The 15,857-nt window shown below is 34.4% G+C and overlaps 1 protein-coding gene across 4 annotated transcripts in view; it reads right to left on the bottom strand.

Annotated features, from left to right (window-relative positions):
• Positions 1-818: 818 nt before the first annotated feature.
• Positions 819-15,857, bottom strand: part of LOC117223236 (nuclear receptor subfamily 2 group E member 1) — a 29,061-nt gene continuing 14,022 nt past the window's right edge. Inside the window, exons 3-9 of one of the 4 annotated variants that reach the window (XM_076522275.1) lie at positions 8,669-8,803; positions 7,721-7,836; positions 4,378-4,566; positions 4,178-4,294; positions 3,757-3,920; positions 2,417-2,663; positions 819-1,195 (exon numbers count right to left, since the gene is read on the bottom strand). In XM_076522275.1, coding sequence (XP_076378390.1) covers positions 966-1,195; positions 2,417-2,663; positions 3,757-3,920; positions 4,178-4,294; positions 4,378-4,566; positions 7,721-7,836; positions 8,669-8,790 — 1,185 coding nt within the window. In that variant the 5' untranslated portion in view covers positions 8,791-8,803 and the 3' untranslated portion in view covers positions 819-965. Of the gene's footprint in view, positions 1,196-2,416; positions 2,664-3,756; positions 3,921-4,177; positions 4,295-4,377; positions 4,567-7,702; positions 7,837-8,659; positions 8,804-15,857 lie in introns of all 4 variants that reach the window. The other 3 variants (XM_076522274.1, XM_033475423.2, XM_076522273.1) reach the window with 3 other exon arrangements.

Here is a 15,857-nt window from a genome sequence, read left to right on the forward strand (position 1 = left end):
AAACATTAATTATAATATAATTATGGTACAAAAATGTTATTCGACAGCACAGAACTGTTCAGAAAAATTTACGATATCGAAATTATGTGAAGGAAAGAGACGGCAGCGCATAAGATAATTAATTAACATGATAATCAATCAATCTCCAAGGTACGATTATTTATATTATTGTCATCTGTGTTTTTTTATATGATATACTATGATATATGATATTTATATAATATATTTTTTATATACTTCTAAACAATCCTGTGCCACAGACCTTTTTTTCATGCTCTAAGTTTGCAATAATTATTGTTTTTCGGCGACTCTTTTTGTACATATAGGAGAATTAGTTCGGGCGTTCGCCGCTATGTGGTGATAGTGTTTTATGGTCCATGAGTGGTGATCTTTTTCAGACTGGTAACTCCTGAATTAGTATATCATAATATACTATCCATTCTAAATAATTAAATATACTTTTCCCATCGATTGATTTTTGCAGATAGAATGTGTACCAATATTGAAATATAAATCGTTAACAAACGAATTAGTACATCATAATATACTATCCATTCTAAATAATTGAACATACTCTCCATCGACTGATTTTTGCAGATAAAATGTACCAGTGTTGAAATATAAATCGTTAACAAACGAATTAGTACATCATAATATACTATCCATTCTAAATAAATGAATATACTGTCCATCGACTGATTTTTGCTGGTAAAATGTTCAATATTGAAATATAAATCGTTAACAAACGATGTTTTTCTGTATTTGTTTTGACTTTTAAGCACGGTAATGGTTTTGCTATTTAGAGTTCTGTCACGTAACAAGCTATGCATCTTACACGTAAGTATATTAGAATATTGATCTATCGAGTATGTCGTCTGTGATTGCAATTACGGATTTCGAACGAACGGCTTGTTTTTGTTTTGGACAACGCTTACTAATCGAGCAGGACACGTCGATAAGTCACGTTATGTCGGTCTGAGGGCGCTCACCATGTCGCCCAATAATCGTTCAACGCTAACGTCACCTACCGTTGGCTTGAACAGTAATTCTTGCAGGGTTGATCGACAAAGTGCACGCGCCGGAGGTAACAATAGTAGTAGCCGGCCAACCCTGCGGGCATCCCTTTCGCAAAACACTGCAACCGTCTGTTCTTGCAACGCTGACACTCTTCCCCTTTCGCAAAGCCCTCGGGATTCTATTTTACAAAATTGAGCAATCATGAATTTTTGGTGATTATTGAAAATTTTGATAATTGTCTTAAAATGTAGTCTATACGTATCAAGATTTTAAGAAGACAAGTGAAATAAATTATGAAGTTACTGTAAATTAACTTAGCAGTGAATTATTCTAACAATAAATTTTACCAGTAAGCAATAACATATATATCATACTATATACTATATACTATATCATACTAACATACATATTATTTTTGAGAAATAAATTATAAAGTTACTATAAATTAATTTAGCAGTAAATTATTTTAACAATAAATTTTACCAATAAGCAATAACATATATATCATACTATATACTATATACTATATCATACTAACATACATATTATTTTTGAGAAATAAATTATAAAGTTACTATAAATTAATTTAGCAGTAAATTATTTTAACAATAAGTTTTACCAGTAAGCAATAACATTCCTTGTTTCTCCCGATGAGGAAAATGTGACTTAAATCACTATGATTCTAATCGAATCACATGCGTAGTATTAAACAGAGATGTTAACAGTGTGTGTGTGTGTGACCGCGAATTTTTAAGTAAATTTAACAAATTTTTAAGAGATTTCCACAATTTGAGGTCGACTAGAAATTCATTACCATTTATATTAATTTGAATAAACAGGGGAGGATATAGCAAAAGTTTTTACATTAGAACTGCCGAGGTTTTAATGGGACTAATCGATATTGTTTTATAACGATGTTAAGAGATCGGATTTATTTGAACATCGTACTATTTCTATTACAATGTATGCCTCAATAAAGAAGTTTACCTAAAAGTTCCTCATAGAATTAGAAACTTTTTTATAATAGAAATATTTTTATAATATCAGGAACTGTGAAAGAAAAAAAATTAGAAACTTCAGAAGGCTTGGTAATTCTAGTTTTAACTTGTGTTAGAGTTTTTGCTATTTTATATCTTAAGCATATTTGTCAGAAATGCATAAAATCTGCAATCAAATTACAAGTCTATGCCTATGTTATTATCTCGCGAAGGAATTCAAGTTATACCAGCTGATCTCATCGAAAAACTGTTGTAAAATATAGTTCTTAGAAGAACACTTAATTAATATTTTTATAAGTAACCTATGGAAACTGTGATGTCATGAAAATCGTTATAAGCTGTAAGGTTCTCCGAGAGATAAGGAATGTTCAGAAATTTTTAATGTGGGAAGTTGGTCATACCTGCTTTGAAAAGAACGATGGCCTTGAGACAAGCGTACTCTGAGTGGTCGACTCTGAGAAGGGCGCATTTCCCCAACAGCTCCCTCAGTCTCCTCACCTCCTCGACCAGTACTTCTTTCCTTTCGGATGGTACATCGCTGGGTACCAATGTGACCTCTTCCACTGGAAAATTCCACTGTGCAGCCGTCAGGACGAATAATTCGCTCCAAGATTCCTCCAAAAGAATAGTTTGATCTCTGTAGGGAAGCTGCAAGAATATCAAGTAGAATTTAAATATGAGAAATTAAACGTATCATTAACGAATCTGTTCAGGTACGGTAAAAGTTAAATTTATTGAGTATTGAGTTCAAACTTGAACTCTCGCACTGCGGCCGCCGGGTCATTTTGACCCAGGGTATTCAAATCGTTTACTGTAATTATTTAATTTTCGACAATTAAATAAAATAAATTGCCGTTGCGTTAGGAACAACAGAAGGACCAATAAGGCTGCAAAAATGTTCAAAAATATGTTCCGACAAATTTCTGGATAAAGCACAAAATTGTTATGCTTTGATTGATGTATTAGGTCTACCGGAAAGTTCTGTCCGTTTTTGAATTGAAATATAACACAATTTTCATATATTTAATAATATTTATAGTAGAATATACTTTCCATCGTTACTTATGACTTCTTGCCAGCGTGATGGCAACTTGTAAATGCCATTTTTTAAAAATGATTTATTTTTAGAGGCGAAGAACACAACTAGTGCTTGGTTGACATCAGCTTCAGTTTTGAATTTTTTTCCTGTAAAAAGTTTTGCAAAGAGAGAAACAAGTGATAATCGGAGGGTGCTAGGTCCGGGGAGTATGGTGGATGCGACAGAATTTCCCAGCCTAGCTCTGCGATTTTCTGACGAGTCGCCAAAGCAGCATGTGGTCTGGCATTATCATCGGTAGCCATGTTTTCACGATCGTGTCTCACTTAATAATGACATGAGACATCTTTGTTTCAGTTTATTTAGGAAAGTACATGTGTGTAGATGCAATGATAAAGAGAGATAGTCATATATGTCTCAAATCAATATGTGCATATGGATTGAAACTTGAAGTGACACTATCGGACAGAACTTTCCGGTAGACTTAATATAAAGTGGATAAATATTGCAGAAATAAGAGAGAACAATTTTGCATGATTAAGAGAGATCAATTTTCCATAAATAAGAGAGATCAATTTTGCATAAATAAGAAAGATCAATTTTGCATAAATAAGAAAGATCAATTTTGCATAAATAAGAAAGATCAATTTTGCATAAATAAGGTGAATTCTTGCACAGATAAGAAGGGAAATGTTTTCAACGTACCTGTAGGAAAGAGTGAATGCTCCTGGCCCATCTGACAGCAAAGAAGAGCAATTTCGCCGCGAATTCGTAGACATTTTCCGTGGGTAAGATGGAAAAATTAGTTACGTATTCCGAAGATACGGAGTTAATGATCGGGGGTGCTAATCGAGTGCTCACTAAATCTTCTGTAACATAGAAATACGTGAGCCTAAAATACAACCCTGAATACACTGATCGTTCTTTCGAAAATGATCTACCCCCGATTTCAACAAACAGAAGTTAAATAGATTTTCTTTCTGAATAACAATACTAAAAGTAATACAGCATCATTTGAAAATTCTCCGGACACTTTCGCTATTCATAAAATCCATAAAATCCCCTAATCCAGTGACCAGTCGTTTTCAAATCAATCTTTACGCGATGAGTTAAAGAAGATCCTCACCCTTTGGCTCTATCCTAGTTTCTATCGATCCAGCCTCCTCGGAACTGGTAACTTCATCCTCTTTAGCAGTCGTTACAGACAATGGTTCCGACGCTGATCGTGGTAAAAAGTGTGCCGCTACGAATTATAAAACATCCGTAACGTTCTCGTGCAGAATAAACACGCAATATGCGAACAGTTTAAATACAGTTTTAACTTACCGACCGATGGCGTGAACGCTGGCGTAATCGTCGGTTTGAAGGGAAACAGCGCCGGATACAGAAGAGGATGGTAGGGGTTGCTTGCTGCATGGTACACGTGTGGAATTCCGGAATAAAGTCCCGTAGGCCCCCTCCTCGCGGCCGCCACCAACGACGATGTGTTGCGCGGAGCTCTTTCGTGCTGAACCGCTGTAAAAACAGACTTCCTGTACTCCAAATGCTTGAAGAAGCCGCAAACACTGTTATTAATGTAACGAAAAATAAGAACCAGGTCTAAAGATATTCAATTTGTGAAAACAGGATTTGTTCTCAGAAGTTCATTATTAGTGTTCAATTTATTATTATTATATATTACTATTTATTATTATATTTATTATATATATATTATATATTATATCTATTATATTATTATATTATATTATATTATATATATATATATTATATTATTATATTATATATATATATATTTATTATTATATATTATTAGTGTTCAAGTAATTGATAGCACAACCAGGAGAAGAGCATGCAACAAAAATTCTGCATGCAAAAATATGTTATAGAAAGAGAATAACATTTTTTTATTTAAGGGTTGCGTTTTTGAGAAAACTGAGCCGGAAGATACATTGGTAGCATTATCTTTTCAACCTAATTTTTCTCGAGAACGAAGCCTTAAATGAAAAAATGTTACTTCATATTTTTATCTTGTTTTTGTACGTAGAATCACCCCACCTCCTGATTGTGCCGTCAATTACTGACCATCTTGTATATTAGGTCACGTCGAATTACGTAACACTAATTATTCTTTTATAATTCCTGACATTATAAAGACGTATTTATGAAAAATTTGTATGTACACGATTATAATTTAGATAATATGTTATTGTAAACATTGTTCAAAGTTTCGTACGGGGATCCATTCAGACCCAGAACATAATTGTTGTTATTTGATCATCTAGTTTCTGACTATTAATGTCGATCTTCACATGTTTCATTAAGGTCTATGGAAAAACTAACTTTCGAAGAGGTATATATTAAAAAATATCTTGAAAAAATTACTAAATAGAATTATAAAAGAACGCAAGTACATTCAGTTATGTGTTTGCCGAAAAGGTCCTCCATTCGAGAGTTAAATGAGTCCGATCTTGTTATTGTTATAAAAGTATATATTGAAGTATTATATATATTATACTAAAGTATTAAATTAAATTAAAATATTAATTTACGTATATTAGTACGTATTATTAATACAATTATTATCGCAATTATTACAAACACTTTTGTGAGCCGTCCTATCAGAATCAAACGATCAAAAACTTTTTCCCTAATATTACAATAACTTTTCGAAATATTAACTATTCTTCTTGTTCCAGCAGACTATTAACTGCCACAGCCGAAAAGCCGACGGACTATGCATAAAAATCACAAACGCATCGATTGAAATAAAATCGACCCCATGAAATTCAACCACTCTGTGTCTGCGCAGCACCATTATTGACCCCATGTTTTTCAGCTTTTTTGTCTAGTTCGACGGAGAAAATCAGACTCGCGGACCGTTAATGGGCATCGTTCGATCCCTCCCCTCGCTAATTGATAGCTCCGTGCAATCAAGTGTTTGGATTATCCGGCAACCCTAGTCGGGGCAGAAGTGTTTACAATAGCTGTGAACGCCGGGCTGCTAGTGACACTGTTCCACCACTCCACGGGTCGGTTAAATTTTCGGATTCTTGTGCGAGCAAGCACAAGTGTAGAGTTTCATGTGGGTAAGAGCACCCCTTTTTTATGGCTTCTCCATTTCTTACGCGTGGGGAGAGGAGCGTCTCTATGCATTGTAATATTCTCGACGCGTGTTTGCGAAAGGAGGACCCTGAATCGCGCGGGTTTCTGTCACCAGCGATGTCTCTGGCAGATGGGATATCGTTAACACGGGAGAATTAAACGGGACTTCTAAAGATGCGTTTTTCACTTTTGTGAGCTGAATGTAAATTAATCACTTTCAACGTTACGTAAATGTGCTGTTAACCCTTAAATGCATATTGTTGCCAATTGTCTACATTCCAGTTCCACTTAATTTTATTCAAAAACCTGAGTATGCGCGTTTCCGAACACACGTTGATAACAATAGACAATAGACCATGTGTGAAATAAAAGACTTGACATTACTTTTGGCGAGTATGTTATATGTTTTTTGACATTTGAATGTGGTGGGTGATAACCTTCAATGTGTTTTTGGAGAGATATTTTCTTTTTTCGAGTTTAAAAATTGCTTTGTGTCACAACAAAGATTGCAATTGCTTTGCTGCATTTCACTTATAAATAATGCGAAAATTCCTATACTAATAGATAATATAAATACATGACCATTTGTTTACGTCTACAATAATTTTAGTAATAAACGCATATTGTTGCCAAAAGTCCACATACAACTTTCTTTCAAAATAAATACTCAATATTATTACCTAGATTTTTTTATTTATTTTTTACGTAACCTATGACTACATTCCTATAAAAAACGATTTTTTAAAATTCAGAACAAAAAACCATGCATTTAAGGGTTAGTCACCAGATATGGTAAAATATTGACCCCTATGATCTTTAGGGAAAATAAAAATTGTCTGCATTTATTGCAAGATTCACGGATCACTTGGAGACTTTATTCTTTCTTTAATCGCTTGCCAGTGAAAGTCACGAGCTTACGCATAAATATACAGCTATAACACAAAATAGTATGTATGTATTGAATTATATGTATTTATAAATATCTTTTTCATTTTTATGAATAAAAGAAAATCATTTACTGCTTGAATCCAGTTCTTTTACTTCAGAATAACATAACATTAAAAAAGCCAGGTAGACATTTTTTATTTTAGTGTCTTAAATGTGATCCACTTATGTTTGTCATAAATGCCACAGAGGTGATTCGAATAGGAATAGGAAAATGTATTTCAATAACGAATTAGAAACATTTAGAAAATAAACATTTAAAATTTAAAACCATTTTAATAGCCAGAATTTCCGTTTTCTCACATTATTTTCTTTATCACACACTATCACCTCGCAGCAGTATTAATTTGTATTTATATGGAACGAATAATAATATCTCTGTCGAAAATTTTGCAAGAAGAAAAGTCAAAAATCGAGATCAGAAATTGTAATTCAAATATTTCAACGTAAATTGGTAACTATGATTTTCTTAGACTTTGTTCCAACATCTTATAAGTCATATGCAAAATATGTTTTCCTATCGTATGAGTATCGCACGTTATTGGAATTGCAAATATACGCTGGTGTTCCTTATACATAGAAAAAAGAATTAAGTTTTAATCACCGGTGAAACGAAGCGTACCATCTCGTTTCATGTTAACCTGAAGGCACTTGGTAAAACGACATGCTTGGCACTGATTGCGACGTGAAACGTCGACGATACAGCGGCCATTTTCCTTGCAGACGTAGTCCAAATTCCTATAAAAAAGCATCGAGTTTTATGGAAATTAAAATTTCACGCCCGTGGGTATTTTATTGTATAACATTTCTCCCTTCATAATTATTCTAATTAGGAATTTAAAGATGCCTACTAAATTCTCTTTTGGACTGAAGCAGGCAAAACAATAGAAACACTGTTTACCAGTTGTTTATATGATTAGTATACCGCGAATTTTCATGAAAAATAAAAATTTTCATCGTTAATTGCAAGATGAACAAGCTAAATAGACATGCATTTAATTCCTTAATAATTTTAATGAGATGACAGTAATACAATAATATTATCAAAATACTTAAATATTTGTGCCATTTTGCATTTGATATAGGCATTTTTGTCATAAATGCATAAAATCTGCAGTCTAATGATTAGTATAATCTTGAAAGCTATGAAAATATATGTATATTAAAGCTATGTTCCACAGTAATTGTTAGTTAGGAAACCATTTCGGAATGAGATAACACTGCATAATCTTCGAATTGAAATGAATCACTTATTTTACATCGTTCACGTGAAATATTCAATTTCAGTGAAAGTTTTTATTCCGTTTCAATTTGCATAAAACAACATAAAAAATAGGCACGAACGTCCACAGTATAAATTATATAAAGATTGCGCTTTGTTATTTTTAAAAATATGATAAAATGTGTATACATAATTGCATAATAAATTTTCTTTGTTAGTTGAACATGAAAAACGTTCACGCGAAACGTTGTAATTGAAACAAACTATTGATTTGTACTGATTAGTTTTTCACAAATTTTGTGGCCGCACTTATCACGAAATCGGGAGGTGATTAATTACCTTGCATACCTACGGATTGACCGTTTAAAAAAACCACGACATCCATCGCAGCTTGGCACCCCGTAATGTTTCCCCGAAGCCTTGTCACCGCAAACTTTGCACACGGTCTCGCCTCGGCTGTTATCCTCCATTTGATCTCCGTACCTGTTGGTACAAATGTTGTTAAGCCAACGAAAGCGAAAAGAATTACAAAATATATTAATATTTCATAGGCTCCTAGAAATCACGCCATCTATGTAACAAAAAATTCACGAAGTAAATAAACGAACAATTATACCATTTGCGTGACTTTTGGATGAACCTGTGCACTACTCTAAACCCATTAATGTAAAGAACTAGATCCAGGGCCGGTGAAAATAGAAAATATGAAATAGTAAATAGAATGTAAATATTTTTATTATCCCGTGGGTGTAGCTACATATGGAAATAGTAATGTGAAATAAGTATTTCATTAAAAAAATATTATATAATATAATATAATATAGTAATAATATAATTATAATATAATATAATATAGTAATAATATAGTAATAATATAATTATAATATAATATAATATAGTAATAATATAGTAATAATATAATTATAATATAATTATAATATAAAGTAATATTTCACAGAATAGTATTTAGAATATTGATATTGCAACTAATATTTAAATATACGGCGCAGCAATGAAAGTTATACTAATCTACTTTATTATTACTACTACTAATATTAATTATTAACTACTATTATTACGATAATTGTTACTATTAAGGTACTACGAAGAGCGTGAAATGGACTGCAGGCGGGCGCGTGAGCGAGAGAGATGCACCGTGATCATATTAGCGAGCGACACTTGCTCGACGACAACAATTCCTTACAGATTATAAATTAAAGTTGGTAAACGAAAAAAAATGGATGGTAAATAAATGTAAAGTAATATTATAGAAAGGGAGAGTATAGAGAAAGGGAGAGAGAGAGCGTGCGAGAGAGAGAGAAAAAGAGAGTGGAGTATTTGTGAAAACGAAAAAAATGAAAAGAAAAGAAGTGAAAACGGAAGCGAAGTACAGCGTAGATCCGTTGGAATTTTTATTAAAAACTGTGTAACTCTAAAAAATAAAAAAGTCTATTTCGATGTAAGCGCGTTGAAACAAAAAAATAACGAAAAGATAACTATTAAAGGAGAACAATTATATATCGAATACCAATTATTGATCGTAGAATACATTCATGTACGATTGTATAATATTATTAAAAGGGGTGGCGTAGTAGATTCAGGAAAAGGGGAAACATTGAATTTAAAAATATTGCTGAAACTTTACAGAACTGTCGTTTGACCGCTCTGGTAGGTTTAGCGTTAAGAAAGAAACAACACTTAATTGTATCTCATTGTAAAAATAAATGATAAGAAAACGTTGTAATTGAGTTCAGAGAAATCTCTATAACAATATAAGAAATTATAAAATATTACAAAAGAGATTAAACTTCGTTATTTGATTTCCTTTACCTTTTACAGGGAATTGTTCACTGATTCCGATGAAACTGTAATGGTAGCTTCAGCTTTCATCGAAGCGTAGAGACTTCTCGTTATGTGCATTTTTCAACAACGTAAACTCTAGACACACACAATTGCCGTAACTGTACCCGTAGTTCTGTGAAGGAACTTATAGTCACCGGAGCGACGAGTTGTTGCATATTGCAGGGCATAATGAGCAGTTTGCGGATTGTTAAAGATCGCTTCCCGACCGAAGCCGATTCTTGAAAGCTTACGACTTGCAACTTCCTAGCCTAGCGATGTTAGAGTCCGTTGTGACTAACGTGATTTCGAGAACTTCCAAGCAAACTTCGATCACTCCTCTAGCATGTACTAGCTATCCAATCTGCGCTGTGAAAACACTCTTCATACAGTGGCCTTCATACTTTTCAAACGCAATAACTATTTTAAGATTGAACTAAATGACTCGAATTTTTTTTAAATGATAGGGGGACTGGTTTACTAGAAGATGACCGAAATGATTTTTAATTTGCGTTTACTTGGAATGACTAAAAAGTAAAAAACTCTCGTTTCTTAACCTGTTATCGGAGCCTATAACAATAATTGAAGAAATGCCTTCCGTAGATTTCGATAATTTATATGGATGCTGAAAATTTGATCGAAATTGGTTGACGTTGTTATGAGTTACGAATAATTAAAGATCGCTAAAATCGCAGTTTTGTCCCGATTTTTGACACTTTTGACCAAAAACTGTAAGGAATCTGCATTTTTTTGGAATCTTTCTTCCGATTTCGATCAAATTTTCAGCATACACATGATTTACCGAGATCTAGGAAAGACATTTTTTAAATGTTTGTTATAGATTCAGACAAAGAAAAGTTAAAAACGAGATTTTTTTACTTTGTTGTCATTCCAAGCAAGAGCATAATAGAAGAAAGCATTTCAGTCATTGTCTAGTCCTTGGATAAAAAAAAAAAAATTGAAAAAAGTTATTGCGTTTTAGAAGATGTTCGAAGACTTTCGTAAGCCTCTACACATATTGGGTTGGCAACTAAGTAATTGCCGATTTGTTCAATGAAATAACAAATTTTTTTTTACTTGGAATGAAGTTTAATCTGTAATGTATTTTCCATTTTGTTCGATGACCTTTTGCCATCTCTCTGACAACTTGAAAATTCCACGCTCGTAGAAAGTCTGATCCTTTTCGGCCAAAAACTGAGTTAAGTGAGATTTTACAGCGTCATCATCATTAAAAGTTTTACCACGAAGGGAGTTGTCCAGGGATCGAAATAAGTGGTAATCCGATGGCGCGAGATCAAGGCTATATGGTGGGTGCAACATCAATTCCCAACCAATATCCATCAATTTTTGCCGAGTGGACAAAGACGTGTGCGGCCTAGCATTGTTCTGCTGGAAAATGACACCTTTACGATTGACCAATTCTGGTCGCTTTTCCTTGACCGCTGCATTCAATTTGTCCAGTTGCTAACATTCACGGATAATAAAAAATAACATAATAATAATAATAGAAAAAAAAACAAAAAAACCAATTAAGACCGATTTAGAGATGAAATATTAGAAACGTGACAACTCGGTACATATTGGGTTGGCAACTAAGTAATTGCCGATTTCAGTTATAGATGTCTCTCACTCCCATTTTTATGATATCCGTAAATGTTATATTATAAAATTATTAATAACATAATAATAATAATATTAATAATTTTATAATATAACATTTATGGAGATATCATAAGAAACAAAAAGTCAACTGCAAGAGAAAATAAATTGTCTCAGAGTACTTTTCTAATACTTGTGTATCACGTGTGTGTATTACATGACACGGGTCACAAAAGATAATCAAACATTCAATCGCATTGTACGCTTATCTGTATCCTCAAACATTATTGGTAATTTTAAATTATCTGTTTTAGAAAATAATTTGAAGAAAAATTCAGAGATTTATACATTTCAGCGAAGGACTAGAAATGTCATAAATATTTCTGTACTTGTCGTACTAAATGTCATATGGTCATATTGTTGTGGTCGTTGCATTGGACTTGATCTTAGCTTTTACATTATGACGATAAAAATTGCACTTAAGTAAATAGATGACATTATTTTTTTATTAGATTTGTAAACAAATTTGTGTGATTATTTGCCATTTTACTGTATTTTAGCTTTGCTTTTCTGTGTCACTTTGGGTGACCTTGAATGACCTTCATAATAGTTCATTGTATTCTCCTCGAAACACTCTATCAGAATGTAAGTAAAAAAACTTACTGTTCCATTTAAAAAAAAACAGAATTGACCTTCATACAAAAAAATCCTCCACCTACAAAAAAATTGGTAATACCAAATTATGAGCCCCCCGATACCAAGTAAGTTTGGTCTAATGCATTTTCTCCTATCTTCAAAAACAAGCGAGTTGTTCAGGTGACCTGTTTAAAATGCCCCACCCTGTATATCCAGAGGTCTGCAACAGATTATGAAATCTTCGTCGCGAGTTTGGCTCGTTGCAGAGGGTTGGTGCGGCATGTAACCGATATACGTCGAATCGCTTCGTCCCTAGAGATTTTCACGATAGTGTCGAAAGTCAAAAAATCGTGGCGGCACGAAGGTCAAGTTAAAGTGCTTCTCCACCCTCCCGGTGACTTCTGTAACCCCTTCCGAAGCGAGCCGACGAGGTTCTCCACCTCCCGGACCTCTCCGCGTCCGTTCTCCCTGTTCCCTCCCTGAAGATAATAGGGTTCCCTCTTTGTTGAGGCACCCCGGGCGACTCTGGCGTCTTTCTCGTTCTAATAGGACGGCCGTGCCACCTGTACGGTTCACAGACTCAATAATGCATCGGTGACGTGGAGCATTGCTCAGCCTCGTCGGCGGTAAACCGCTGAGAGTCCCGACGCATGATGCCACGCTTCGCCGCACCCTTCGTCCCGAGACCAGTTTCACCGGCACAGTCATTATTACCATCGCGCGCCATCGTCCATACGGAGATCTTGGTTGGGGGCTGACTTCTTAATAGTCCGCCCCCTAACCTGGCAGAACGGAGCGGCGCGCTGTAGTCCTCGCGTGTGAGCGTTAACCTGCCATAATATTTTCATTGCTCGATGACCACCTTCGGCCTGTGTAGCTACGATGCGAATGTGCTACATCGTTGAACGAACCGCAACGCCGGTGTATCAAAAGAAAATCATTCCGTCGTTCCATCGCGTTCCGTGTCCCTGCTTCTCTTCGTCGAGCGAATTACGATAGACGATCCGGAATGTACGATTCGCCTTTCACGCTACCGGAATCGTCTCTGATTGAGACGATGGTGTAGGCTAGGGTGGTCCTTGGCTGGTTCCACATTTACCCCTTGCACCTCTGGATTATTACTAGACTGCGAATTTTGTGCATTTAATGGCGAAATTGGGTAGTTACGTTCCCAAATAGGGTATTTCTATTTCTTGCAATATCGATGCAGGCAATTTTTATTTTGTATAAAGATCCGCGATCTAATCATGACGCCTTGTGAGAGAATGATGTACGCGTGAAAATTGAAGAATGTTAACCCTTTGCACCACGCTGTTCCTCTCGTGGGACATCGTAATTCTAGCATATCACTCGGATGTCCCCTCTCGTGGGACATTAAAGTTTATTAGTGATTACGGGGAATTGAGTTATTTCAGCGCAACTTTTTAAGACATGCATGTTTCATGCATGTCTCAAATCAAATCAAATCAAAATATAGTAAAATTACTAAGATATATACAAGAAATGTCAGCGAGTTTTGACGAGAACGTGAGAGGCGTGCTCACGACGGTCCGAGCACTTCAAAGGCGCCATTTGAAAAGAGCGATAAGGCAAGTTTGTAGAAGAAAGATCGGTATGCGAACATAGCACGCACTGTATAGTGAGATTTATAATCATAAAATCTGGAGGAAATGATTTTCAAAGCTGAACTCGGTCTGGTTTGAAGCATCGAGCGGTATAGATAGATCTAACGAGTGAGAAAATCGGAAAAGTGATTCTTCTCTTGGTAAATAAATTATTTGGTAAAAGTTTTTTGGTAAATATCATCTTGTGAGTTAGTAATAACAATTAGAAATTTTCAACCTATGTATTTATTCATATTTTTTATTAGAACAATGGCAAAACGTTCAAACACGAATGAGTCTCATGACACAAGTAGTAGGGAAGATGAGCTCCAGATAGACGTTTATACAGATATGTTAGAAAGACTAACTGTAGAAGGTTTTCTTCTACAGTTAGTTTATCGTTTTGATAGCAGTGATAGTGATATCGTCCAAGCAACAAGGCGACGAGAGAAAGAGTTCGCATACATAGCGATTACAACAACAAAACAAAATTATAAAACAAACAATAACAAAATTATAAAAAATAAAATATTGATTTTTTTGCAAATTTCTCGATTTCAGCCAATTCATATAAGTCCAATATCATTATAATATGAAAGTTAGTTCCAAAACCATACTAACTAATACGAGGGTCTGTAAATGCCCGTTTCTGCCGGAAAGTGGCGCTGAGTAGCTGGTAGCCAACGTCCAGAATGGTTCGGAGTGCTAAGGGTTAATGATTTCAGTTGACTTCTAAACGTTATTGTATCTCATTACTTTAGAAATAATGTTAAAGCTTGGAGTAACGGCGGTCGTAAAATTGACTCCGTATCGCTGCGTGGTATAACTATTGACATGACGTCAAATCACCATCATTGATAGGGGATCGATTTGACACGAAGTCAATTCCACTATTGATACCGCTAGTCACATTAAAACAGTGATCACCACTTGGAAGTTAAATGTTTTTGACTAAAAGACAGCGTCTTGTATGAATAAATAATGTCTGTAATAAATAATGGTTCGTGAAGAATAATCTTTATGTGTTATTTTTCAAAATATACCCACGATCTTTTTAGATTTACCATTAAATACGGTGTACGATGGCGTGTCTAGGCCAGATTTTGATGGTCGAGGGGTAGTTTTCCGGAAAACATTTGACACGTATCGTTTTATCGACCATCGTTGCTGTTAAAAAGATGAAAATTGCCCTCAAATGTACCTTTTATCCCCAACTAAAAGTTTTCTCATCGAGTGTTATCATTTAAGCGGATAAGACCAGACAAATTCGAAAGTCAAAAAATAGGAAGCATCCTAGAGTACGCGCGATCTTCCTCACAAAGGAAAATTTGTATATTGTTTAACGCTAAAGCTACCAAGGAGTAATAGCGACTGATAGAATTTATTTATAATAGAAACTAAAAAATAGAATTAATTATATTAGATTAGAAATTTTTAGATTATATTAGGAAAATAGAATTAATTAATTATAATAGAATTTGAAAAACTTTGATCAGAAAGCTTGCTTCAATGATGCAATTTATTCAAGCACTTCCCACAAGTTTCAAAAATTTGTAAAATTGTGAAATATGAATCTAGCCATTTTGACTGTGGCAGGTTTAGTATTAATAACATATAGTGTGTCGAATAATAGTTCAACGTGTAGTAGTACCTGTGAGAAGTAGAATACAGTAATTTCTTCCTAATTCGCGCTCAGATTGCGCACACAAATGGACAATCTGAGAAGGGGAGATACGATTATTCGAGCCTTGCTCTTTTTTATAGTTAGTTTTATAGCCTCTCGTTTCTATAATTACCGATTGTCAACAACAATGAAAACGAGACGCAAGGCTCGAATAATCGTGTCTCTTCTTCGCAAA

The sequence above is a fragment of the Megalopta genalis genome, chromosome 5, assembly GCF_051020955.1.
Source record: "Megalopta genalis isolate 19385.01 chromosome 5, iyMegGena1_principal, whole genome shotgun sequence".
Lineage (NCBI taxonomy): Eukaryota > Metazoa > Arthropoda > Insecta > Hymenoptera > Halictidae > Megalopta > Megalopta genalis.